At 40.2% G+C, this 24,992-nt stretch overlaps 2 protein-coding genes and 4 long non-coding RNA genes across 7 annotated transcripts; 3 read left to right on the top strand and 3 right to left on the bottom strand.

The window, feature by feature from the left end:
• Nucleotides 1-73: 73 nt before the first annotated feature.
• LOC112557096 lies at nt 74-5,223 on the top strand. 2 transcript variants are annotated; one of them, XM_025226736.1, is made up of 5 exons: nt 74-529; nt 1,999-2,616; nt 3,006-3,052; nt 3,425-3,568; nt 4,111-5,223. In XM_025226736.1, exons 2-5 carry the CDS (start codon nt 2,121-2,123, stop codon nt 4,189-4,191), a joined length of 768 nt encoding a protein of 255 aa, XP_025082521.1. In that variant the 5' UTR covers nt 74-529; nt 1,999-2,120; the 3' UTR covers nt 4,192-5,223. The 2 variants fall into 2 exon arrangements, with proteins under 2 accessions (XP_025082521.1, XP_025082520.1); XM_025226735.1 differs by having other exon boundaries at nt 1,980-2,616.
• Nucleotides 5,224-5,783: 560 nt separating this feature from the next.
• LOC112557098 lies at nt 5,784-7,388 on the bottom strand. Its single transcript, XR_003097891.1, has 3 exons — nt 7,246-7,388; nt 6,454-6,660; nt 5,784-6,000 (listed from the first exon to the last, which is right to left on the bottom strand). It is a non-coding gene; the product is annotated as an uncharacterized LOC112557098 (long non-coding RNA).
• Nucleotides 7,389-10,493: 3,105 nt separating this feature from the next.
• On the bottom strand, nt 10,494-11,899 carry LOC112558286. The gene is made up of 3 exons (XR_003098123.1): nt 11,798-11,899; nt 11,452-11,663; nt 10,494-10,660 (listed from the first exon to the last, which is right to left on the bottom strand). It is a non-coding gene; the product is annotated as an uncharacterized LOC112558286 (long non-coding RNA).
• A 976-nt stretch (nt 11,900-12,875) lies between these two features.
• LOC112558060 lies at nt 12,876-14,032 on the top strand. The gene is made up of 3 exons (XR_003098063.1): nt 12,876-12,971; nt 13,192-13,403; nt 13,830-14,032. It is a non-coding gene; the product is annotated as an uncharacterized LOC112558060 (long non-coding RNA).
• Nucleotides 14,033-16,265: 2,233 nt separating this feature from the next.
• LOC112557946 lies at nt 16,266-17,911 on the bottom strand. The gene is made up of 3 exons (XR_003098032.1): nt 17,521-17,911; nt 16,862-17,088; nt 16,266-16,392 (listed from the first exon to the last, which is right to left on the bottom strand). It is a non-coding gene; the product is annotated as an uncharacterized LOC112557946 (long non-coding RNA).
• Nucleotides 17,912-18,299: 388 nt separating this feature from the next.
• On the top strand, nt 18,300-23,810 carry LOC112557945 (DNA fragmentation factor subunit beta-like). The gene is made up of 6 exons (XM_025228111.1): nt 18,300-18,603; nt 19,315-19,447; nt 19,648-19,842; nt 20,433-20,512; nt 21,168-21,442; nt 22,112-23,810. Exons 1-6 carry the CDS (start codon nt 18,466-18,468, stop codon nt 22,308-22,310), a joined length of 1,020 nt encoding a protein of 339 aa, XP_025083896.1. The 5' UTR covers nt 18,300-18,465; the 3' UTR covers nt 22,311-23,810.
• The last annotated feature ends 1,182 nt before the right edge of the window (nt 23,811-24,992 follow it).

Here is a 24,992-nt window from a genome sequence, read left to right as displayed (position 1 = left end):
TACATGAGAGTGTTGGACGTTGAGCAAGAGAATGCAATCATTTGAGGTATGAGGTTTAAGTTGTTCACGTTGGGCAGTATTAATAAAATATATAAATTACGTGCTTGGTACTATTGACTAGAAGGAATCTCGGGATGGTTTATTTTTTTGCATCACCCAATCAAATTTAACGTTTGCGAGGATTTCTAGATGTAGACAGACGCCACTTCGTAATCTCTAACAATAATACAACAATCGTACTGAGAAGAACAAAATTCTTTAAGTAGCTTAATAGAGTAGACCTTACGCGGTAGAAAACTGTTGTCAGCAGCTAACCCTGTGCATTGATGGCTTGTGTATTTAGGTCAGTGAACCCACGGATTATCCTGTAATGGCGGAAGTACCAGTGACGCAAGACTCATTGCCGACTTCCGTTGTCATGGAAGCTAACGCGACCTGGCTTCCGGATATGGTGGACAAAATTGGATAGACAAATCTAGGTTGCGTCACCATGGACGTTGAGTTTCGTCTTATGTCTTCATAATCCCAAGTGAGTAAAGAGCTGCGTATCAGAGTAATTAGTTTTAATAATAAAGCATGAAAATTTCAAAGCTTTTTCAACAGATTAACAACGAAGACTTTGATGATTCGGTTTACCTTAAAGTTGTATAGTAGTATATATACTATAGGGACTGGCTTCTGATTGCCTATATCCTTTTAATATTCCCTCAATCATTATTACTCTGATTAATGTATTTTAGGTCTGAGCCTTACTTTATTTTTCATCAAAGCTATAAAATAGATCTATTAATTATTTAATGTCTCCTAGAGAGTTCTTAAAGCTAATTTGGCTAGTAATCTTTCATTCGGGACATAATCAAATGCTGATTTAAAATAAAATATAAAATGTCTACATACCCATCCTCATCCAGTAATGAGGTTATATATATATACTCCATGACTTCTAATAATGATGTCACACAAGATCTTTTATCCCTATATGGGTACTGATGTTCCATGTACATTCTATATTCTACAAATTGTTCAGCTATACACTCTCCAGAACTTTACACACATTGCAAGTTAAACTAACTGGTCTATAATTACCAGGATCAGATTTCAAGCCTTTCTTAACTAAAGCTATTATCCAGCAGTCTTCCAGTTATCTGGTAATTATCCCAAATATAATGACATTAAATAAGGAACACAATGGAACAGCTAACTCAGCACTTTCATCTTTCAGGATTCTTGGTGGTATCAGGTCAAGTCCTTGAGATTTGTACAGATTTAGATTCCTCAGTTTTTCTTGAACAGCTATAGGAGTTACTATTATATTCCCTAAGAATGATCCCCTTGAATACAAGTTTTTGAGCATATTAATATTCCTCTCTTCCTGTGTAAGCACACTGGCAAAAAATTTATTTAGCATCTTTGCCTTTTTCTCATTACCTGCTGCTAATAAACCATCCTTCTTATTCAGTGAGCCCATTCCCGTTCTCACCTTTATCCTTTCTTGAACATACTACCAAAATCTTTCAAGGGTTTTCTTTACTGTCTTTAGCTATTTGTTTTGTATACTCTTTTATGATTTTCTAATTAATTTTGCACAATGATTCTTCTCTTGTATATAATCACCAGTCTCATTCACATTTAGTATGCAGGTATTTTTGATATAATTTGTGTTCCTTTCTTACAACTGTCAACATGTACTGTCCTATTTATCCACACTGCTTTGACTTCCATTTTATTATTAATTCTTACCTTAGGTATACAAATAACAGTTAAAAGGTTAAAAGTTGAGTGAAAAGATATCATTTAAAATGTATAGCAGCTGTTACAAATAATTCAAGGAGCGATGACTGCACAACAAAAAGGAATAACATTTCTTTCTACACTATTTTTGCCCAAAAATCATACTAACACCATGTGAACATACATACGAGTGGAGGCAAATTAAAATATAGGCTGAAGAAATTTCTCATTGTTCTATATTGTTTTAGCCTTTTTTGCATCTGGCAGGAGCCATAAAGCACCAAGTGAGTCTGAAAACTTGACCAAGGTTCACTTATCTCACATAGAGATACAGAGAACAGAAAGTCGAAGGTCTGTGAAAAAAAAATCACTAGCATTCAGGCCATGTCATGGTGACAGAAAACAGCCCTGCTAAGATCCTGCTGTCAGTACTGCACAATGGGAGCAACATAACACCTGCAATGCCAGGAAAAAGCCTCTCTGGCAAAGCATCAGTACAAATGCTTAGTGCCAATTGCAAGGCATTGAAGATTTACCAGAAAGTCCCTGCTCTTAGGCGACCTGCAACTAGTGATTTTTCAGTGTATCCAAAATCCCTTTGGTGTGCGCCAAAACAGTTCAAAAACCTGCCTGTCATGTACGACCGGAAGGCATCTACAGACAACAGCAGCACTTGTCTGTTTATGGGAAACAAACAAAGAGCCAGTACTCAAGGTCCTTATGGCATGGAATCACAAGAATATTCTAAAAAGTACACCACAGCCTCAGAAACTAAGGCAGGTCTAAAAAAAGTGACCACAGTCTTCTTGTCGGAGAAGCAATCGCAGTATATGAAGGATGGTGGGATATTAATGCCAAGTGCTCCACCTGCTACTCCCACTCCAGGTAGGTTTTTTTTTTCCCAGTATACATGTATGTGTGTGTGAGGGAGAGAGAGAGAGATCAAAGGGGTCTAAACCTGTGAGAGCATGGGTGTTTTGGTATTCTTATTTGTGTAATACAGTATTTTAACTCACGTTAATATATATGTATATCTTTTATTTCCTTGTGGCTAGGAACAAAAATTACTGGTTTTATTTAGTTATCATCATTATGATTCTTGGCATTTTAAATTATGTTGCTATAAGGCTGCTGTTCTTGTGATGACATTATCACCACCCCAATAGCCCAATCAGCAGTGTCTGTTTTCATGAGTTTTCTACTTCTTGTGGAAGCAGTTTTTATTTTGTTATATACTTTAGAATGGTTGCACATTTTTCTGTCATTTGTTTCAGAACACTTGCAGCAGTTTCACTATGTGCCAAGTCTGACTGACATTAAGGTTGGTGGAATTTATCATTGTTTTATTTCACGTCAGAATATTGCATGACAAATGTCAGAAAATACCACGTTTCTTTGTATTTTGATGTGCTCTACTAAAATAATATAACCTGACAGATGCAAAAAAAATGTTTCAATTCTTTGTTATTTCATTGTCTTTAATATAGCATATATAAGATTTAAGATATGAAGATTTTATGGTCTTCAGTGGCAGAATTAATAAATTTTCTGGTAGCATGAATGGGAATGTCATGCAGAGTGTTGGACAAATGCCCAACATCTGATGTTTCAAACTGTGGCATGCTATAGGTACTGCATGGTAAAAGTGTTTGAACTTTTTTACTTAAGATAAGGCGTTAACTATGTAATCCAGGCCCAGCGAATTATGCGGCAACGTTTGGATGAAGTGAAGAAGAAGGAGAAAAAGAAAACAGCCAACAAACTGGTTAATCTTCAACATGAGAAGATCTTGTTTCGTGAAAGGCAGATGGAACAGAAGCATCAACAACGCCTAGAGGTTAGTTGAAGTTTTCATGGAGATATGGTTTATGTTCTTTTTATTTTGAAATGATTATGATGATAATCCCAGGTGCTCCATGTGAGCGGTCCAGTGGTGCAACAGTTAGCACCTGTCACCAATACAGTGAAGGTTGGCTGCCCCGAGTTCATTTCTCGTCTCGGGCACGCTGTTCTTTCTCTGCACGTGGCATGTGTTTACAGGGCTGGCTGCCTTGCCGTAATATAGCCTCAGTTGCTGGCACGGCGTAAAACACCAATTCCCCCACCCACCCCCGCAGGTGCTCCATACTTCAGTTTTGTACCCACATTCTTTCTTCGCGCTTTCTCTTAAGTGTTGATATGCATACTAACAACACATGCTAATTGTAAAGATATACAAACACACTCATGCATGCAGAGGTGCACCCATCTACATTCCCCAAATTCAAACTCCTTATGAGAGATTTTCTGTTTTATACACATTAGGTATTTTGTTTATTTGTGTATGTGTGTTTTTGCACTTGTGCTTGTTTATGTATGTACACATTTTTATGTTTACAGATCTATGCCCTGAACCACATTATGAAGACCTTAGAAAACAAGAGGTTTGAAGACTTTATGGATCAGCAAAGTTATTCCTGATTTAAAGTTTCTTAGGAGTCATAAATGTGCTTCTGTCCCGTCAGCTATTCAGTCCTGCGATGTCAACTGCTCAACCCTGAGATCTCAAGAATTTAATCCTGTGATATCAGCAGACTGTTCATATGATGCTGATCTAACTTGATTGAATGACTTTTTACATGTCTCACATAGAATCTGTAATAGCAGTGTGTTTTAGTTTGTGGAGCTCTATTACTTATTCAGTGGCAATAAGTATGTGTGCTTGTGTGGCCATGTGCACATGCTTTAACAACAGAAAGGTATATCTTTAAGCTAAGGATGAGAGTCAGCTTGTCACAATTGCAAGGTTGTGTGCCTTTTCCTATATTGATCTTACAGCTGGCTTTAATACCAGCCGCCCTAATCCCCCTTTGGCTGCTACAGCAGTAGCACGATGGATGGTACTAAGGTGATGTTGGCTGTGTTCCATGGTTGTGTTTACTAGCCTTGAGCTAGCCAGGTTTATTATGTCAAAAAAAGGAGTGTTCGCAATCAAACGAGACAGAATGTAACACATACTAAAACATGAGTATGTGTTAGGTGTTAATGTCAGTTTACAACTGTCACCTATGAGATGTAGAATGAACATTTTTTTAAAGAAATAACAAAACTTTGACTTCTCTTTGTGACCTTATTGCTGCTGATATTAATTGCCTAAATGTGCAAATGTGAGTGTGGAGAACAATTGTGTGTGTGTGTGCATTTTCACATGCATCCATGTGTGTGCATGCATATATCTGCAAATGTACATACATGTGCCTGAGTCAGTGGTGGCATTATTTTGTTCATTGCTGCTGTATGTAAATTATTGAGTGTGTGAAACTCTTCTTAATTCTGAAGTGTTCTTGCTCACAACAAGTACATTTTTAAGGCTCAAGCTTTGTGTTGACTGCAAACTTTGAATAATGATCTCCAGAACTATTTGTAACACATTTTCGCCATGCTTAATCCTGTTGGACCTATGTAAATTTCAGTCTTTGTCTTGTACAGGAAATAATATGCTCACTGTTTTTACATTGGTCTGGGCTTGTTTGTGGAGTGGACTTGCTTTTAGCATTGATGCTCATGTTTTCTAACCTTTGTTAATTTGAATGGCTTGTGATAATTAGTCTAATATCAATGTCTGTGGTGCGCAAACCGGCTGACACCATTGTCAAGCAGGCACTTGACTGGAATCCTCAGGGGAAGAGGAGAGCTGGGAGACCAAAGTAGACTTGGAAAAGAGCAGTAGAAAGTGAGGCAAAGGACGTCGGAGCCACATGGGCCCAACTGGAGGGGGCTGCCCAAAACCGGGTCCACTGGCAAAGTGTTTTTTGCGGACCTATGCTCCTCGAGGAGTAACAAGGACTAAACTAAACAACGTCTGTGATTGCCTCTGGAATGTATTTTAATTTTCTTGTTTAGGATTATTTTAAATGCTACTTACTAGGTATGTCATAACAGATAAGTTATCAAATGATAAAAAACACTTTAGATCCTTCACTTCAGGTTGTCTAAATGAGGTTGCTTCATAATATGTGTCATATACACACAGTCTCAGTCATCTGTCTAAAAAGACAAATTTAGACCATTGATTGGAATGAAAATAACACTTTAATTGCCTGATTTTATCACTGATGTCTGTGAGTGGCACATTTTCCCAAGCCTCGTGTCTCCATATGCTTCTCAATTTTTTTGTAAAAATCAAATATAAATAGAGCAACAAGTTCTTAGCTGTCACCATAGTCACCAAAGCCTCATCATGGTTCAGGTCTAAAAGGAGTAAACTGTTATACTGCACACAAATGCCACCTGCAATGAAAAAAAACAACAAAAACAGCAGCATGTGGTGTACGTGTAAACAACATCAAAATTTTTTAACAATTTAAAAACTTGCATGTTTCCACAACCTTAATAGGGTTCTTGCATTTAGTGACATCTAAACATGTATAAACTGGACACTGCAGACGTCAAGAAAGTTATATAAAAGTCGTACCAAGTTATTTACTATGCCATCTCTCGTCAGGATGCATGAAGCAGCTCTCTCAAAGGGGTATAACAAGGGTAACAACAGGAAACTTTAAGATCATAGCTACCTAACATGGTCATCAAGATCAGTTTTGGTAGTGCCACCTTTCGGACTCGACATACGTTTGTCTTGAATATTTATTGATCATTTCAAGGTTGAGGACAGGATTTATAGTCACATGACACTAATCACGGCTGTAGCCCCGATCTTACAAACTCCTGTGGGATGTGACTTACCTGCCGTGAGAGACACTTGAGGCGACTATTTGCCGGCTGCAGCGGCCGCCGGGGCGGGGGCGAGGAGGGCAGCTAACAGCGCGGCGGTAGCCGCACCCCCCTGACTCCCGCTGTTGCCGCTGCTGCTGCTGACAGGAATGGGCCAGGGGACGGGAATGACGGACTCACTGCAACTGCTGCTGTGGGACGCAGTCACCGTCAGGACACCTGTCAGGTACAAAATCTCTGTTAGACCTTAAAAGAAAAACTGTCGACACAAACGTCTATCGGACTGAAAGAAAAAAATCTACAACTATGAAGACGATCAATAGACCCGACAGATCGATAGTGATCAGAGAGGACTGTTGTCATACCAGATTTGACTGAACACATAATTCGGGCAACGACGACAGCAAGATAATGCTGTGACAACCCCTACTCTTTTGCCACTCCTCATACATGTCTGTGATATTGTGATCAAAATCTTCTCCACTGCGGTTTACATTCTGTTGTCTTCCAGATTACAAGTGCCGCTTTCCCCTCACTATATAGTCCCATGCACTTTTCTGTCATCCTGTGGCTCACGTCTGTCACGGGTTGAATGAGAAGTCTCACCTCTCTGTCACTGAGATCAGTTCCACAGTCCGTCAAGTACTTAACGAATCACAAATGAGATGAATATATGGATTTCCGCCGATCTACTGCACACCTTGGTGGGCGAATTTTGGAAATACTAATTCTAAAAACAATAATAATGATAGCACGAAGAACGTACATAAATGGTCGCAGTTTATGCGAGCTCTAATTACTTACACATGGTCAGGAGAAGGAGGCCAAAAAGTTTGGTAGATGAGAACATGTTGACAGTATCGTGGTCCTCTGGGACTGAAGATAGAAGTAACAGGAGACTGGTCAGCTGAACTGTTCCGACCTGGTCAACTCACATCTTATATATCCCAGCCAAGTCTCAAAAGCTCCGTTCTTTTCCTGCCACATGGGCCAGGAGACAGTGCATGAGGCAGGCGTAGTGGGGGAGGGGATGCAGAATAAAGTGGATTCCTGTAGTTAGCTACCTCCTGCTGGGACTGACTTCCGGCTCAGCACACCATCAAAGTGGAGGAGCAGCAGGAGGCGCTCAGTAGGTCTGCCTGTTGTTTCCCGCCCAACTGCCCAACAGTTCACTCAGTTCGTGAAGCTGGCTGTCTATCGTCACGGCAGCGATCATCGATAACACCATTTCTTGTCCACCCCTCGTGTTCACATACGCGAATATCAGGGTAATATTTTCGCTGATAACGGACTCACGTCAACGCATCTGTAATACTGTGACATAAAACATTGAAGCGAACACATCTACAATCGGGAGACAGTAATGGAATTGTATAATACAGACTTTGGCAATTAAAGATAGACGTATATTTGATTCTTTCTACGTTGCACCCGTGCCCTATAAAAAAAATCATGGTTCTTGACCATTTGTAAAAGCTTATAAAATGTTTAAGTGTTGTCTGGATACGCACCATTTGCTCTCCCGAGACCTGTCAGCAGTTTATAGTGTGGTTCAGACAAGTACCGACTTTATTTAATCAGCGTTAGAGGGTATTTGGATATTGTATCTTCCCTCTTGACGAGTATGCAGCTGTCTGTAGTTTAGGATTGTTATAAAAAGGAGCAGACAACATTTTATCGGGGTATTAGGTTTAATTATGGTCGATCGTTTGGAGTGGATTGGAGCCATAACAGTTATTTTGATGTGATTTGGCCTTCTGACACACATTGACGAGCATATGACTATGTTTTGACTTTCTTTTATAAGACTATGGAGTAAGAGTTTGTTAAACTGAGTTACATATAGAACACTATGTGACGATAATAGTTTAGCATCTGTTTTGTAAGGCCCGCAGGAAAAGTTTGCCAAACTCAAAGAAATGTTGGCCAAAGTCGTTCACATTTTTTCCTCCTCAGTATCTTTTTTGAGGGGGAGCTTCTTCCCTTGCCTACCTGTACCTCGATCCCACGCCATTGCTGTGGCGCAGCAAACTTCCCTCAGTCGACCCACCTGTCGGAAACGGGTATCATAGAGGTTTGGGGAAGGTAAGGTAGAGTTGGGAACCGCGATCACAAAAAGCTGCCTCGAGAAACCCGACAATCACAAGGGTATAGCCTTTACCCCTCCTTCCCCAACCCTTTTCTTTTGCCTCACTACATCTATTAAAGAATTTTAGGACAGCAAGGTACTACACTTGCGATGTCGCAATATAGCACTGGGATTTCTGACTACATCTAACATATATCTAATGATGCCTGTGTGAGAGGATACCTCTTGACATGTTTCAAACGGTTTCTACGTGTCTAAAAATTTCAAGGGTTTTTATAAGCGTTTGTAGTAGTTACAGTCGTACCACGGACGTACGTGTACTGTATAGGTGGACTGCTGTCTGTCTGCCGAGACCAACGCTTAGCCTCTTGCGAAGTTCTCCGCTGCTAGACTCGGCGAGTAGTAACAAAGAATGTGACTAAACCGGAAGCTTTGTACAAATCTGCCTCGTTTCAGAAGTTAACTGGGAAAAAATCGTCTGCCAGCAGTCCAGTAATACTGTACAAGTTAGTGGTCTTACAAAGAAAAGCTTCCAGGATGATAATATTTCGGAAAATATATCTTTCTATTTAATAGATCTTTCTAGCATAAACAGCTAACTTACACAATGAGTTATTACAAACATTTTTGAACTGTTTAAGTAGTCCAGTAAATGTGAAGAAAATTTGAATATGCTCCCCACTTTGGTAACATTTTATTCTGGATTTTTTATTTCTTTGGGCTTTTATTAATCCGTGATCGCCATTTAGCGCCCGTAAGATACTTTCTTCGCGCTGAACACTAAAAAATAACAAAATATTTGTCATATCAAAACAACAATAATCCAAAAACAAAGATGGCGAGGGCATGTGTGCAGAATAAAACTAGAGGCATCACTTAAAGTAGCCCATTGAACAACTAAAGGAAGAGTGGTAGGTCAAAAAAAAACATGGCGAAGGTCAACAGAGAAAGAACTAATTAAGGACCAGAAACTTATTTGAACAACATAACTAAACTTGCTGCTGACAGACAGATAGAGATCTGTAGTGGATGTATAATGCACCACCTAGGTACAAAGAGGACTACGTAAGTAAAGTTTCCTTATTATCCTACTTGGAGATATACTCCTTAGAGTACTTTTTAAATACGAGTGGTAGAAATTTAACAAACTGTGCAATATAACTTTAGAAGCCGATTTTATCAAAATGGCCACTGCTTTATCTCGACAAATATAAATTCGACGTAAGCCATGATTCTTGATTCATTTGATAGAGAAGTATTTCCACCTAGAAAAGATGTGTGATAATACTGGAGAAGAGGACAGTTCCTTGAGAACTCTCTTCCACACGGAGGGACGGAGCGTTGTATACATCTGTAAACATGTGCTAATTTCGGGAAGAGACAGATGTACAAACTAGACTAGAGCTAAACCCAATCCCTGCACGCTCTCAGACTGCCCCTTCTGTCATAAGTTTTGATGAACGAACTTTTTTTGTAAATCAGGTGTATAGTTTGAAATTCTCTTCATATATATATATTGCTGAATGTCTACTTGTCCTAAATGCGTGCGCATGTATGTCAAATATCAGTAATAAAATTATACACACCAGCTGTCACTTTTTTTTTGGGGGGGGGGTTGATGTCAGTAAGTGATAATCCCGAGGAGGGAAAGCAACTAAAGGTGGGGGAGGGTCTTCATAGCTAGCGTGTTTAGAAAAAAAAAGATTATGTAGAAAATAAATGAGACATCACTTGCGCCAGTAAAATAAATGTGCTTGCGCGTACATGTGTGCTTGCCTGTGACTGTGCGCGCATGTCTGTGTGAAGAATTTTACTCTCCTCCTCTCTTCACTCTCTTTATCATTCTTTCACGAACATACTCAGGCACGTGCATTTGCGCGCGCACACACACACACATACGTAGTACTTTACATACCTCCATACCTTATTGAAAATCACCAACAAATAAAAAAATACACCAAACATAGTATTTATTTCAGGGGGTTCAAAATTGCGTGTCACTAAATTACACAGAGAAACTAATTATGAAGGAGGTCAAGTGTACATGCAGGTAGGTTTCTGTATGGCGATCGTACACATGCACAAAAGGCATGCTGACAGATCCTACAGGTGGCAATCACGGTAGAGTTCCTGAAACACAAGATCAAACAATTAGTGTGACACACAGGTTTCCTTTAATACTGAGCATCCCTAATCCTGTCACAATAATTATGGACTGTTCACCCATCAAAAGGGCGGTGTTAGAGTTGTTTTCATCAAGCAAAGTCACTTTCTTAGAAACTTTTCTAGAATCAACCAGTCCTACGATCGCGCACATTCTACAATTATACAACAAACACAGTGCCTCTGAATTCTACATTTTCATCGCCTTTTATTTTTCTCTTGGTCCTCGGAGCTTAGCGCAAAACAGATTTGAAATCGCACACGAAAAATTAGGAGAGATGACTCCAATAGGAAATAAGTGAAGGTGAAAGTAAAGGAAAAAGAAACAAATAATTCATATTTTTATCAATTTCTTAAGCCCCTTTTCATAATATAGCTTAATATCTGATCCTGTTTGGTATACCCATAATTTTCGAAGAATATTGTCCTACACACTAGTACACGTATAATATTTTTCGCCGTGTGTTCTGCATCCACACAGGAACACATTGGGGAGAAGCTTATTTGCATGTTTTATTTTCTTTTTTCCTATTGTTTCTGTTTCAGGTGTCCAGATTTGTCTTTGTACTCTTCCGAAACATTATTTGAACAAATATGCTGTGGCAGACATACGACAGATTTCTTTCAAATCAGTGGTCGTTACTTCGCTGTATCCATTGAGTATCTCATAGTATGCATGCATACTTACTTCACAGCATTCTGACATACTTCGTCTCCCCTATCATGCTGATCTCATTTCGGAACAGTTGGTGTCTCACCTCTCCCGTCTGCTGCCTGGTAGCCTGTTACTTGCCCACAGGCTGGGCATTGACGACCACTCCACGATTCAGGAGCCCCAGCAAGAGAGCTTTGGAGAGAAAACCTCCACCAGAGTTGCTGTTGCCCCCTGAACTGGTGCTGATTGGCCAGGGAACAGGGATGATGTTCTCGCTGCAGGACCTACTGCCATGCGCTGTGATCATTGTAATCACTGCCAGGGAAACAAAATGTCACACACACAAACACACACACACACACCCCACACACAGAGTGATGTTACACGTCAAGTGAGTCATGTATCTAACGATATTCCCTCGTTGTAGGGTAATACTGAGGGTTACTTACTCGCTATGACCAGCAACAGTCCGACGACAAGTGATGGACGGATCATAGTGTCGGGGTAACGTGCACGATGGTGGAAGACGAAATCGTCGCAATCTGTCATCTATAGCAACTCTAGGGATATTTATACTCCTCTGCCGTGGCATCTGATTCTCCTCCGGTCTCCTGCTCCCAAGGTGAGGTCACAAAGACGCACGTGTCCATACATCTGGACTTTGCAGGTCTTGGCACAAGGAAGTGTAGATGGCGATCTTCCCGTGAAGCTTTTGTTAAAATCTTGTGATTGTCTTGAACGTCCATGTCCAGGTGATCCACATTCTGACAATCTCAAATCAGTGGTCGTTACTTCGCTGTATCAATTGAATATCTCATAGTATACATGCATCTGACCCAATATATTCTGACAGTAATACAAAGATTGACCGTACCCTCGTGCACGTGCGTACACACACAGCTGCCTAAAACATCATCCATGTGAGAATTTTATGTAAAGGAACATGAAATGGAACATGATGAAGAGGAAATTAGGATAGTGGAGAACATGTTGAAAAAGAGTTTTGATTGACTTGCTGATTTATCATGAGCGATTCTACGACATACATTGTTTATTGCATTAATAATGAAGTTATGTGACATATTTATAGTGGATCTGTGGAATTAAAGATAAATCTGTGTGGGTAATTTATTTTGGATTCAATGTAAAAATGACTCAATTTTGCGTTTTTTCCTAAAGAAGACCATGCGAAATGAGCGCTCTGAAACTTGCATTAAGCTTAGAGACACTGTTATCAATCAGAACACTGTCAATCACGTTAGTGCAATCACCTTTTGTATTCTTTTGAAGACCAAAAGAATGCGGATAGCGGGGGCGATATCCGCCAGATTACGAGGTTTTACAAAGACTTCGTGGGAAGAGCGTACTCTACACTGCCTCGCCCAGCGCCTGCAGTTGTCTCCCCCACGTCAAGGCACGCAACCAGTGGTATGATCACGTGATGCTGTAACGTCACTCCGTGAGCGGGAGACAGACAAGAGCTTTGCGTTCTGGCTATAGAATATAAATGGGACCCAAGGTGGCTGGAGAACACAGAGCATCTTGTCTTCCACCACCGTCCACGTCACCACGAGACCATGAGTCGTCTGTCAGTTGCCGTCAGTGTTTTGCTGGCCATGGCGAGTGAGTAACTCTCAGTGTCACCCAGTCTAAGAAAACCAACCAAACAAACAAAACTATCATGGGCTAGATGATTCCACTCGCATATGACTTATCGTCCTTCTTAAAAAGTGTCGGCTTTTACAAGTCCGTTCATTAGAGGACTGAGTGTAAGTGAGCGCAGACTTTTGTAAACTGGTAAATACATGGTGTGATGGTGTGCGTGCGTGTGTTTCCATGACAGTGATCACCATGACTACAGCGCACAGCAGCAGCTCTTGTAGTGAGAACATCATCCCTGTACCCTGGCCGATCAGTACCAGCTCAGGGGGCAGCACCAGTAGCTTTGGTGGCGGCTTTGGCTCAGAGGCTCTCTTGTTGGGGCTGTTGAACCAGGGCGTGGTCGTCAATGCCCAGCCTGTGGGCAGGTAACAGGTTCGACACCAGACGGGAGAGGTAAGATGCCTAGTCTTCCAGCGGTAGATCAAACTGATGAGGGAGTAAACGACAGGGGAAAGAACACGAAACAAGGGACAAATAATGGTGGATAACATAAGATGTGGGCTAAACTATTCAGCTAAATTATCCAAAGGCACTTGATAAATAACTTTTCAAACTTGTCTGTTTCTGTGATTTTTAACTTTTGTGTTTTTATGTACTCATTTGCTGTCCATTCCATTATCACTAGGTTTGTTGTGTTGTCATCGGGCGTGGTTTTTTGAGATTTTACCGGCCCGCAGCATATTTAGAATTTTGAGAAAAAAAACTTTGCCCACCTCTGTATTAGAAGATGATTAGACTCGTGGTAAAGTGAAGGCATGTTTAGAGCTGCGAGCCATCAAAACGTTCTTGGCTATCACACTGTTTCTTCTTCTGTTTCAGACACTGATATCGTCTTTAACTGTCAAATATCCTACTTTAACCATTTAAAAGCCACGTAATCGCCTGTGAAGGGATCTGCCAGAACCAGCTGTGGGGGCTTTTTGTGGCAAGTCAGGAACCTCGTCACCAAACTGTCACAACTAGGACAATTTTTGTGGGATTTTAGTGCTTTTAAATAGATAAATAAATATCGTTTGATTCTACATTGCATTTATTGATTAATTTCAGGTATGTGTGTGTATGTGTGTGTGTTTTAGAGAAATTGAGAAACAGTGATGAGACAAATTCACTCAGATATGCAGACATCAAACCCATAGACACTAACTCTCATACAAACACAAATCCATCCAACACACACACACACCATGGACGGGATATTAGTTCGTGCGTACACACACACACAGACAGAGATTTCGCGGGTAGCGAGTAATATCCGACTGATGAGAGTTCTCTCCCTTCACCTAACAGGCTGAGGGATCGGCTCTCCACGATTTTATTTATATTTGAGGTCGTGCTTTGATTAGGATAAAAGTGTTAGCCTTCGTGTTTACACGTGCTTTTGCTGCGTTTTCTTCCTCTTCTGGTTTGCAACAGAACTGTATATAACGTTATTTTGAAGTGCGAGCTGTTTGGATCTATTGACTAGATTCCACTTCGCCATGCTTCACTGGCTTCAGCAGCGACCTTGAGCTGCTTTAAATAAACTGAAGTGATGATCGCCCTCTTGCAGTTTCATATGATAACAATTCTTGATATTCTAAAGACTACTCAATATCTTCCCAGTATTCGCCTGATGTCACTGACAGTATTCTCTGGAGTCGTTACCGTTAAATCTACAGTGATCTCCCTTTACTGCAGTGAGTCCTCACATTGTTCTTCGTTGTACATCATTGTTACTTTTTTGTCATTTTGTTCTACATCTGTGTTACTATTTTGTGATCTTGTTCTACATCTTTGTTACTATTTTGTGATCTTGTTCTACATCTTTGTTACTGTTTTGTTAACTTGTTCTATGTCTTTGTTACTGTTTTGTGATCTTGTTCTACATCTTTTTACTATTTTGTTATCCTTTTCAGCTCAATGAGTCCGCCTTTGGCTGAGATTGAGCTTTATAAATCCCCGCTTATTATTATTAATTCAAAATTTTAGTCTCGTTACATCATCATCACCGTGAGATTGTTTTCACCTTCGGAGGTATCATCTACATCACCAGCTAACATATCCTGCAATATAAGTAGGTCTATCTATCTAGTTATTTCATATACATGCCAACGGATTCCGTTCTGAAGACTGGTTGTCGAAAATTGTCGACATTATAATATCTAATTTTAAAGATGAATGCTTTGTTTTACTGTATCATTTTTCTTTTTCCTCTTCTTTTTTTTCTGGTTAGAATGACGCTTGTTTCACAAAAGTTGTGGTTACAGAAGGGGCTGCCCAATGGTGCAGTGGTGAAATTCTTTTCTCCACATTGAGGATCGCACTGTGCGAAGTTCAAATGTCGGACCAGACGTTCTGTCTCTCTGGGTGTGAGACCTGTCACAGCTCTTCTTTAGACTTACTTTTTTGACCGTCATGATCCCCGACCCTGAACCTCCCACCCTCCTCACGGCCCGCTACCTCTTGGGTGGCCTGACTTTTTAGTTTTGAGTTTTCTTGATCAGGGGCGGGGGAGGGTAAAGGGGCGCACACACGCGGACAAACACAATGTGGCGGCATCCGTTGCTTTCGACTTGACTTAAATCGGGTCTATAGTTTATGGCCAGGGAAATGGGATTTATTGAGGAAGTTAACTGCAAACACAGAATAAGTTCGTATTCTCATTAAGCTTTTCTGCATAAGACAACAGCTTGAGCAGCACAACGTATGTAGATTGTGCTAAAGGGGGCATACAAGTCTCGATTTCGAATAATTAATTATCGTGAAAATGTTCCTAAGAAATGTAAGTCTATCACGCATTTTAGAATATGCAGTAAACATGTTTCAAGAGCGAGATAGGCAAAATAGTTATTTTTATTGTTTTAGCTCTGTGTACTATAGTTTTATAAAACCTCTTGACATATGTTGACAAAAATTTAAATAATTTTTCATCTTCCCTTTCAGTTTAGAATTTTAAAAAAATGTTGAGATGGTCTGGTAAAGTTTTCGATAATTCGATGGGCTATTTGATGTCAGATGTGTCTGGTGTAGTGCTTTCTTCAAAGACAGTGGATTAGCTATATCTTTGGCATTCTTTTAACAGCTGTCGTGACGTATTATATGTTGGTTATCAGGGACAAACGCGACACGTCACAAGATAGATGTCCGCGCATGCATTCACGCACAAGACTGGAAGGGAGGTGAGCACGCACTACAAACATATGACTACATTACATGCACAAGCACCAATGCAGGCATGCACGCACATAACCATGTTTTTCCACAACAGACTTTGTATTCGTTTTAATTTGTTTTAATTTTTTTGCCTCGCGATACAACGAAAACACCCAAAGCACGAGGTCACACGTACCGGCCGACCTAGAACACGTGCACCCGGTCGAAAGAGCACGCTAGCACCCTCAGCCTGCAAAGAAAAAGAGAGCAGTTCATAAATGACGCAATGTTAGTGACGACGTCATCTTCACTGCGTACTCACTTCAGTTCGCCGTGGAATGTCCATTAACAATACTCCGGTCACGTGATATGTTATACATTACTGCAAATATCTGATAGCATTGCACGTGTCAGAATATGTATGATGGTCACGGTTGTGAACTGAGGCTTTGCGTTCTAAAAGATTATAGTGAGAAAAATTTACCAAAAGTGTGAAAATATTTGGAAACACACACACAGCAGAACTTTGTTGACTTATCGAAGATTCCATGCCATGACAAAGCAGCAGACCACATATATTCTGATGGCAGTCACCTCAACAGGAATAGCCACACTACCAATAAACTCCCTCCTCGCTAGACAAGGCACCTCGCTCCCATTGAGCTCTTTTCTCTATTTTTCTGTACCTTACAACCAGTCAAAGCCGATTGAAGACTCACCTGTGTGACGTGTCAGTAATGGCATCACACTTGTACACTTGTCTCTTATTTGCCCGCAGCAGCAGCAGCGGCGGCGGCGGCCTGTTGTTGGATGATGAGCGCAGCCAGGAGGGCGCCCTCCAAGTCGTTGCTGCTGGAGGAAGTGGTGGAGCCCGTGTGGATTGGCCAGGGGATGGGCACCACTTTGCTGTGGCTGCACGATGCAGATGTTCTGGCGGCCATAACAACTGAAGCAGATCGCAGGTACAAAATTATACATAGTCCCACGACAGACTTCATGTACCTGTTGAGATAGATGATATAGATAGATGGCAGCGCGTCGAGTTTACATCATTATATAGATCCACGGCAACACTATATGTAACGCTATCATATAGATCCATGACAACATGTCAACACGTAGTTATTGCGTTAATATAAAGATCCGTGTCACATTGCATGTATATTATAGTAATTTCCGGCTCATACATTTAATGTACCAATGCGTCAATACAGTATTATTACACAAAGGTAATATAGATCATTACGGAACTGTGAATTGACTATATGTATATAACCCAGAGCCCACTGTTTGAAGGCGAAAATATTTCCAAGTGTTTCATTTGTAATAATAACAATAGCCCCGAGTTCACAATAGAGTAAAAGATTGGCAACCATACCCAGGCAGAGGAGGAGCAGGGCACAAGTAACCTTTGCGTTCATTATCGGTGTGCAGGGTAAAGACTGTCGGGTAACTGAATTCCGTACGTCCAACGCGCTGTTGTCGCTGACCTTGATGATGCTGGAGGGAGAAGGTGTGCTGCAGTCCGGCCAGAGCACAGTTTTATACTCTGAGCTGCCATCTCTCGACCACATCCAGAAAAGCGCTGCGTTCATTGGAATGTAGTATAGACACCGCGCGCTTCCGCAGATGCGGTCAGCTTGAACGTCCGGCTGCTGCACCACCTGGAGTCACATCAGCATGTTGCTTCTACATCTCCTACAGTCCCCACCACAGGTGGCGCGTGCTGAGACTTCCTTTGATCTCTCCTTGTCCCTAGCTCGTTTTCATTCTTTTGAAGCATTCCTGCGGTCATCAATGACTAAATCACAGTGGAGGAACTGCACAAATATAGTCCCCGCTCACCTCCCCACCCACTTACCGTGGACCGCGCCCTACACTGAATAAAGCAAGTCGCCTCCCTAAACTACATTCTTCCTCATTATCTTCTAAAGTCTAAACCATCCATCTCTATATTCCTCTTTTCCTCCTCCCTGGTGGTCCTTTATCTATATATCTGCTTCTCTGTCCGTCATTTCTCCCTCCCTTTTGTGTTTTGTCTGCATTAAGTGTGATAGTCGGAAGATCGTTTGTGTGCCCAGTCTTTTACGTACTTTTTTTTCACTCTTTCTACCTTTCTTTCACTAGTTCATTCACTTTCGCTAAAACATAAAGCACCGACGTAGACAAATACATGTGAGGTTTGCTTTAGCCACTTGTCGGAGTGAAGCGACCATCCCCATACGGCTCACTTTGGGTTTCATTGTTGATCACGCATCATACGGCGGTTTCTAATCGATCTGTTGCGAAACCTGCATGAAATAAAATCTGTCAGAAAGTGGCAATGTGGAATACGTTCTTGTCGTTGTTTAATGGTGGAGTGAGAGCATACAAAGTCCAGAGTGCAGACCGTGGAACGAGAGTTGGGGTAACAGCGAGGTCGCTAGAAGATCTGGTGCGAAAAGGCCGCGAGAAACTAAAGGTAAGACTAAGAATGACAAGACTTGATGTTATCCTTGTAAATTGTGAGGAAAAATAGGAAACCAGGTACAAATAATCCGACTGCCTGTTGGTAACAAAAAGATCTGCAGCTAGCACCCTCGACATAAAATGAGCTCGTTAGGATAAGAATTAGAATGATTAAATCGTCGTCATTGGGTAGCGTCCCTTTGTAATGATAGTATCTAGAGTTTATGAAAACACTGAAAAAAAAGACAATGTAATAGTTTTTGTAAAAGTTTAATGCTACTGAAGGAGGATAAACGAAGATACTAAATATAAACTGGAAGCATGGAAAACTAACAGATATTATTAGAAATAATGATTGCTCCCGGGCAGAAGAAATATATGTCATTGGTGCAATCTGAAAAGCTTAGTGAGTGGTATGAAGAAGTGTGTACCTAAGGTGAGAGTTTACAATAAAAAGAAAACTAAACCAGTTTGGATGTATAGATCAGTTTTGAGAGTTGTAAAAAAGAAATGCACTTTTTGAATAGTAATATTAAAATTTTAACTGCGCTAAATATCCTAATTCTCAAAATCATAAAACATGTACTTCACTGTCTAATCCATTGCATTTACATACAAGTGTGCACACACATAAACACTAAATTAATTATTAATTGATTAAACATTTATTTGTAATGCATGTTTCTTTCTGTAGATGGTGTGTCATGTAGTGATTGTCCTCTAGATTGCAGACAATGAGACTGTCACTGTGGTGATTGAAGATGATGGAACTGAGGTGGACAACGAAGGATTTTTTAAGAATCTACCACAACAGACTGTTTTTGTCTTTTTGCGCAAAGGAGAGCGATGGAAAGGAGGTAACTAAAGTTGCCTTTAGAGAGACTTAAAGATTTTATACTTTAGAAAGCATAAAAGGTTTTTAATTTTGTCCTTTGATAATTAAAATCTCTTTTGCCATAAAGTTCTTAAAACATTAGAACTAATTGCATAATCAGTGTTGTACATACAATAGCTGTTCATTGGTCATCTCTGCCAATGTGACTGTTTCTTCTAACAGTAGGTGACCTAGTGTATGATGTTCTGAGTAAATTTCATGACAACAAACGCCGAGCTGAGCTGGCCAGTGAAATTCGTGAAATGCTGACAGACGAGTCTGCCCCTGAGAAGGTTAGCTTGATGTCCCAGTATCTGGACATGCTTGAGACCCACGTGGAAGCAGAGCAACGATATGAGCATGAAGACTGGTTTGATGGTATGTTACTTACCACTTCACCTTGGTAACTGATGAATGTATTTGGTATTTTTTGTAACACTCACATTTATATGCATTGTCTTGGTAAGTCTACAAAACACATAATGTCTGTATTAAACAGTGGACCTGCTCTAAAAGTTTGATAATTCTTAAATAAGTTGGAACATTTGTTTGTAAATGTGACATTTGTTAACAAACACTTTTCAGTAGAAGACTATTATTTGTGCATCTGTTGGTAAATATTAGGGTACCATAGATAGATGTGTAAGCCTCTTGATGCTGATGTAAATGTTTATATCTGTGACAAATATTTACAAATAAACTTACCAAATGCTGAAAAATGCTAATTTTGTTTAGACCATATTATGTTTCATTTTAGCTCTTTTGTAAAAGTTTTAGTCAAAATGTTGCCTTGAAACCTAAGGACAAATATACTACTTCAGAATACTACATGAGTAATTTATTAACTTGCTAGTGTTTGTCATGTAAGTGATTTGGTTACTTTTTTTGTAGTATTAGGTGCCAACTTAGGAAAAAAATACAATAATGAAGAGGCCTCTGTAATAAACTATTAATGGGATTTTCTACAGGTTTGAACAAGAAATACAAAACAAAGAGCGATGTGATGCGAAATTCAGCCCAGCAGAGGATCCGCAGTTATTTTGTGACGGTGAAGCTATTAATTTTTTGTAACAACCATATGACAGAGAAGTCTTGTCTGTTTGACTTTAAATTACAGTGATTTAATTTCTTTTGGAAAGTGACATCATGTTTTAATAACACCTAGTTGGAAAAGAAGCTGTGTGAATACTGTCCTAACTTCTAAAACACAGTCAAAACAATTAATATGTTAATCTTTAAACACAGAGGCTGGAATGTGTCTGCATGCGTTTGTATCATAACACAGAGACTAGAAATAGAACATAAATGTTCAGTTTACTTTTGTTTACTTCATTGGCTGATACCTGTAGCTATGGGATAATGCATTTATATCTAAGTGCTTTTGATGTAAAGGTTGTTGGAGTTGACATATCTCTTTCCCAGAATGTCCATAATGCTACCATGAATTTACTATGCAGACTAAAATCAGTAATTAAGTTGTACATGATCCTGTTTTTCTTCATCATACACATGTGCTCTAGTTACTCCTGGTCCAAAAGGGCTTGGAGTTTCAGCAGCATGTTGTAACTTCCCTATGAAGATCGGTAGGGATTGGCAGGTGGTTCTAAAGATTGTGTGTGTGTGTGTGCGCGCACTTTGATAAATTATCAAATTTATGTTTAATATTTTTTATCACAGTTGATTGTATATTTGTTTTTTTACAGGCTAAAGAACAGATTCAGCGGGAGCGAGATGAGAAGTCACGTGCTGATCTTTTGGAGATGATGGATGAGATTTATGTCATCCTCAAATCAAATGACTTTCATGCCTCATATTTTGATCGTACAGCTAAGCCACAACAACGGATGTGTGACAAGGAAGGTTGGTTTCGATGTCGAGGTGCCTTTGATGTGGAGTGCTGTCTGCGGTTGCACACCATCAACCCTTATGCCTCACGTGGATATCGCCTTCTTTTTGGCCTTTGGAACTTAGATCACATGTAAGTCACCAGTCAGTAACACATGGAAGTCTTGTGTGGAGCATATCAGTCTTTACTGTGTACTATGTATAAAAGTATGTATGCAGGTTGCTTAAGTTAGTAGAATCATCATATCACAGGTTTTCATGAGACAAAAAATTAAAAAATTAAATATTGGATAAGTATTGTGCATTGAGCCAGGGGTGCATATAAATCATGAGCCAGTAGTGAAAGCCAAATTATGATGTAAGCTAGTAATGTGAAATTGTTTTAAGTTCACACTTGTTGAGCAGCTGTAAACATGTCATGCCCACAAACTTCAAATTCTCTGTTCATCCAGATAAATCTCATAATTGTCTGGTTATGTAATGTCTCTATGAACAATTTTGTCATAGCATCTTTGAAAGTATTATATTAGTGCAAACTTTTTCTAATGCTAGTGATGACAGTGGTCTTCTGTAACATTTCGATCTGTTGTTGTATGTGGTAGAAATAGGATGCTAAGTCATCGTCATTAGGGTTCATTATCCAATAAGGTTACTTATTATGCATTTGAATTATTTTATCATAGATGTCTTGTAAGATTTAAGGGCTAAAGCTTACTGCTGTAGATATATCTTGACATGTTTGCTGCTACAACTTAGAGACATATTGCGGTGCTGTACATGGTACATGGCTGTTGTGTTGCAGTGTAGAGAAATCACGAGAGGTTATGCCTACGCTCCTGGAAGCAGCACGCACAAAGAGACTTGGCTCAAAGCTGAACTGGCATGAAGTCTATCGCCTTCTGTTCACTCAAGACAACTTAAGGCTTGTACATGTAGCATGTCACAAGAAAGCTGCTCGCCTGGAGAAGACATGTCATGTGACTGACTTTATAGTGCACTGACACCTGGACCACCTGGACATCTGTCGCTGGCAGACAGTATGACATGGAAAGCAGCCGCTTTCTCTGTGTAGTAGCACCTGTAAAAAGGACCAACAGATCTCTGAAGGCTCAGACATCCAAAGATATCTACCTCAACATACCCTGCTGACATACCATTATCTGTGTAAAACAGCTTATGTCTTGCTAGGTGTCCAAATATGAGTTCATATGACCAGGTCAGCCATCAGTTACAATGTTTGCATGAGTCAACACAAAACCGTTTTTGGAAGCTCCATAATGTTGAATTGAGGCTGACATAGCACAACAGTTGGATTAAAGGTGTTGCTTGCCGAAAATGTTGGTAGCACCATCTTGTGTGTGGATGGTTTCCACAATTCCAATGACTTATTTCAAGAAAACTGGGATTTGGAAGCAAAAAGTATAAATTCTTATATTATCTGTATATGTAGTTAATATATGTATAGTTTTACTAACAACTTATACTATTGTTTATTTAAGAATTTTAATTGTATGACACGTACATGAATTTTGACAGAAAATTGTTTTTATATATCTCGGTGTATATATATATCGGTACTTACATTTACAAACAAGAGAAACTGGATGATGTTGCATTTATAGGTGTACTTCCGTTTGCAAAGTACGAAAACTGCATGGTGCTGTGTATGCCATGTATGTTGCCATGTAGAGACAATGAATCCTGTATATCATGTTAAAAACAAAACAGAGCATGTGGTGTGTAACTGTTCGACAAACCAGGTAACGTATCACGACACTGGAAAGTAAAGAGGACAGCTTTAAAGGATTCCAGAAAAAAAGAATCATGCAGCATATCATGACTAAGAACAGAAACAGGCAGCACGTTATGTCATAGACGTCTTGTAAGGATTGAGAGACACTGCAATATCCCCTTCTTGTGTCACTTCTTTTCAGTCAGCAGTTGAAACGGCCTAAAGATCATCCGCCTTTTGGAATCAACAGAGCGAAAATCTGTGTTCTGGGTTTTAGGCCAGGTTGGCATCCAAGAAAAGTATGGTGCACCTGCCAAATGTGTTCTTAGCTTCTGCTGCTGCAACTGCCACATTCCGTCCAGCAGCGCAACGCCATTTATCGGACTCTATTACTTGTGGTTAGCAGTATCACGGTTGCACCTTGACGACCAAAAGCCATCTTCTCGTCTTTCCACAGCCGTCACCGTCTCAGTGTCCAACTCGATACCATTCCATCCTCACACTCTAATGACACAACTGTTAAACGGAGGACACTGCAAGTCGTGCATAAGAAAAGTCTTTCTATCCTGCCATAGTTTTTATTGAATATTTACAGCTGTTCCTATAGCATCTCCTGTTTACACTACACATCTCAGCACGTACGAGTGTGTGTGCGTGTGCGCGTTTAGTCGGCGGGACTTGAGTTGCTGTTACATATACTTGTATAAGAGCTTTATCATACATCCTGTGTTTTCGTCTTGCAAACGAATAATATGAATTTTTTAGATGAGTGGCATTTCTTGTTGTATGTGTTTGGACGCTTTTATTGGGTTTTGTTTATATCGAGGTAATCTCTATGTAAGGTAGCTGCTGTTTCTGATATGCGTGCATGTGAGCGTGGCGTCACGGGTAGGCGTGTGGGTGGATCGCGGGACAGTATGTGAGTGTGCTTTGCTACGCGCCTGCTTTGAAATCCGTGTGTATGTGTGTGTCTTTTTATCACAACTTATTCATACTAAAACTGAGCGGATCGTCGACACATCAAAACACGTTATCTGCAGAACGTGTGGTGGTCATAAGGGTGGCTTATTTTCTGTTTTGTTATGTTTGTTTTTCGTTTTCAGCGGCTGTTTTGGAGAAAACATTCACAAGACAAATGTGTTATTTGCATTTCAGATTTTTTTTCATCTGGAAAGACAAATGGAGCACAAACAACAGAAACATTCATTTGGCTTGTCGCATTGTCTAACAGACAGCACGGGATATAAAAAAAAGACGAGATTAATGGCGGCTGGTTTTGACTGTAGTCATGCTGTTGCTATAGACGCTTTCCAACTTAAGCTCTGCCGAAAGGTGGCGTGAGCGTGGTTGTCACATGATCCATAGAATGGATAATTTTTCCCATGGTGCCCCAGTCTGAAGGCTACTTCTATCGACAATATCAAATTTACCTTGATGCTTGCACAAAACACCTTGAAACTAGATTCTTCTTGGTGCACCGAAAATGATCCATACCTTCTCCGTGGGGCGCAGTGAATTGTTACGATAATGTGTGTATACCTATGACACAATACCCTGGGTAGGTTGGGATCTTTCCCATCTGTTGCCAGATTTTAATTGGCGTCTCGCTTCAATCAGCAAACAGCTGAACTTTGCTGGCAGGAAGGGAAGGAGGAGAAGAGTGTTCAGTCTGCGGCTGTCGTTTACTTTCCGTATTAAGAGCATATTGATGCGATGTCTGCTCGATCGCTGTGGAAACACAGCTGACTGAAAAAAAGATGACCTTGACTTCTCTGGTTTGAGACAAACATCCGGCTTTGTGTTTATTAACACATGTATTTCCAGAGAGCATAATGCTGGGACAGGCTCCGTGGGATATTAGCGATAAATTCCCGCGACAAAGCATCCTACCCTATGGAAACAATGCAAGCAATTAATGGCAGCTACACAGTTCTGTACACAGGATCGGGTG

Source organism: Pomacea canaliculata, linkage group LG2 (genome assembly GCF_003073045.1).
Source record: "Pomacea canaliculata isolate SZHN2017 linkage group LG2, ASM307304v1, whole genome shotgun sequence".
Lineage (NCBI taxonomy): Eukaryota > Metazoa > Mollusca > Gastropoda > Architaenioglossa > Ampullariidae > Pomacea > Pomacea canaliculata.
The sequence above is the reverse complement of the archived record's forward strand: the minus strand, read 5'-3'. Positions and strand labels throughout refer to the sequence as shown.

Coding starts and splice junctions, on each gene's coding strand:
- LOC112557096 (XM_025226736.1), top strand. CDS start 2,121: ATGGTGACAGAAAACAGCCCTGCTAAGATCCTGCTGTCAGTACTGCAC. Junction 2,617..3,005: donor ACCTGCTACTCCCACTCCAG/GTAGGTTTTTTT, acceptor CATTTGTTTCAG/AACACTTGCAGCAGTTTCAC. Junction 3,053..3,424: donor CAAGTCTGACTGACATTAAG/GTTGGTGGAATT, acceptor TATGTAATCCAG/GCCCAGCGAATTATGCGGCA.
- LOC112557945 (XM_025228111.1), top strand. CDS start 18,466: ATGTGGAATACGTTCTTGTCGTTGTTTAATGGTGGAGTGAGAGCATAC. Junction 18,604..19,314: donor AAGGCCGCGAGAAACTAAAG/GTAAGACTAAGA, acceptor ATTGTCCTCTAG/ATTGCAGACAATGAGACTGT. Junction 21,443..22,111: donor CTTTGGAACTTAGATCACAT/GTAAGTCACCAG, acceptor GTTGTGTTGCAG/TGTAGAGAAATCACGAGAGG.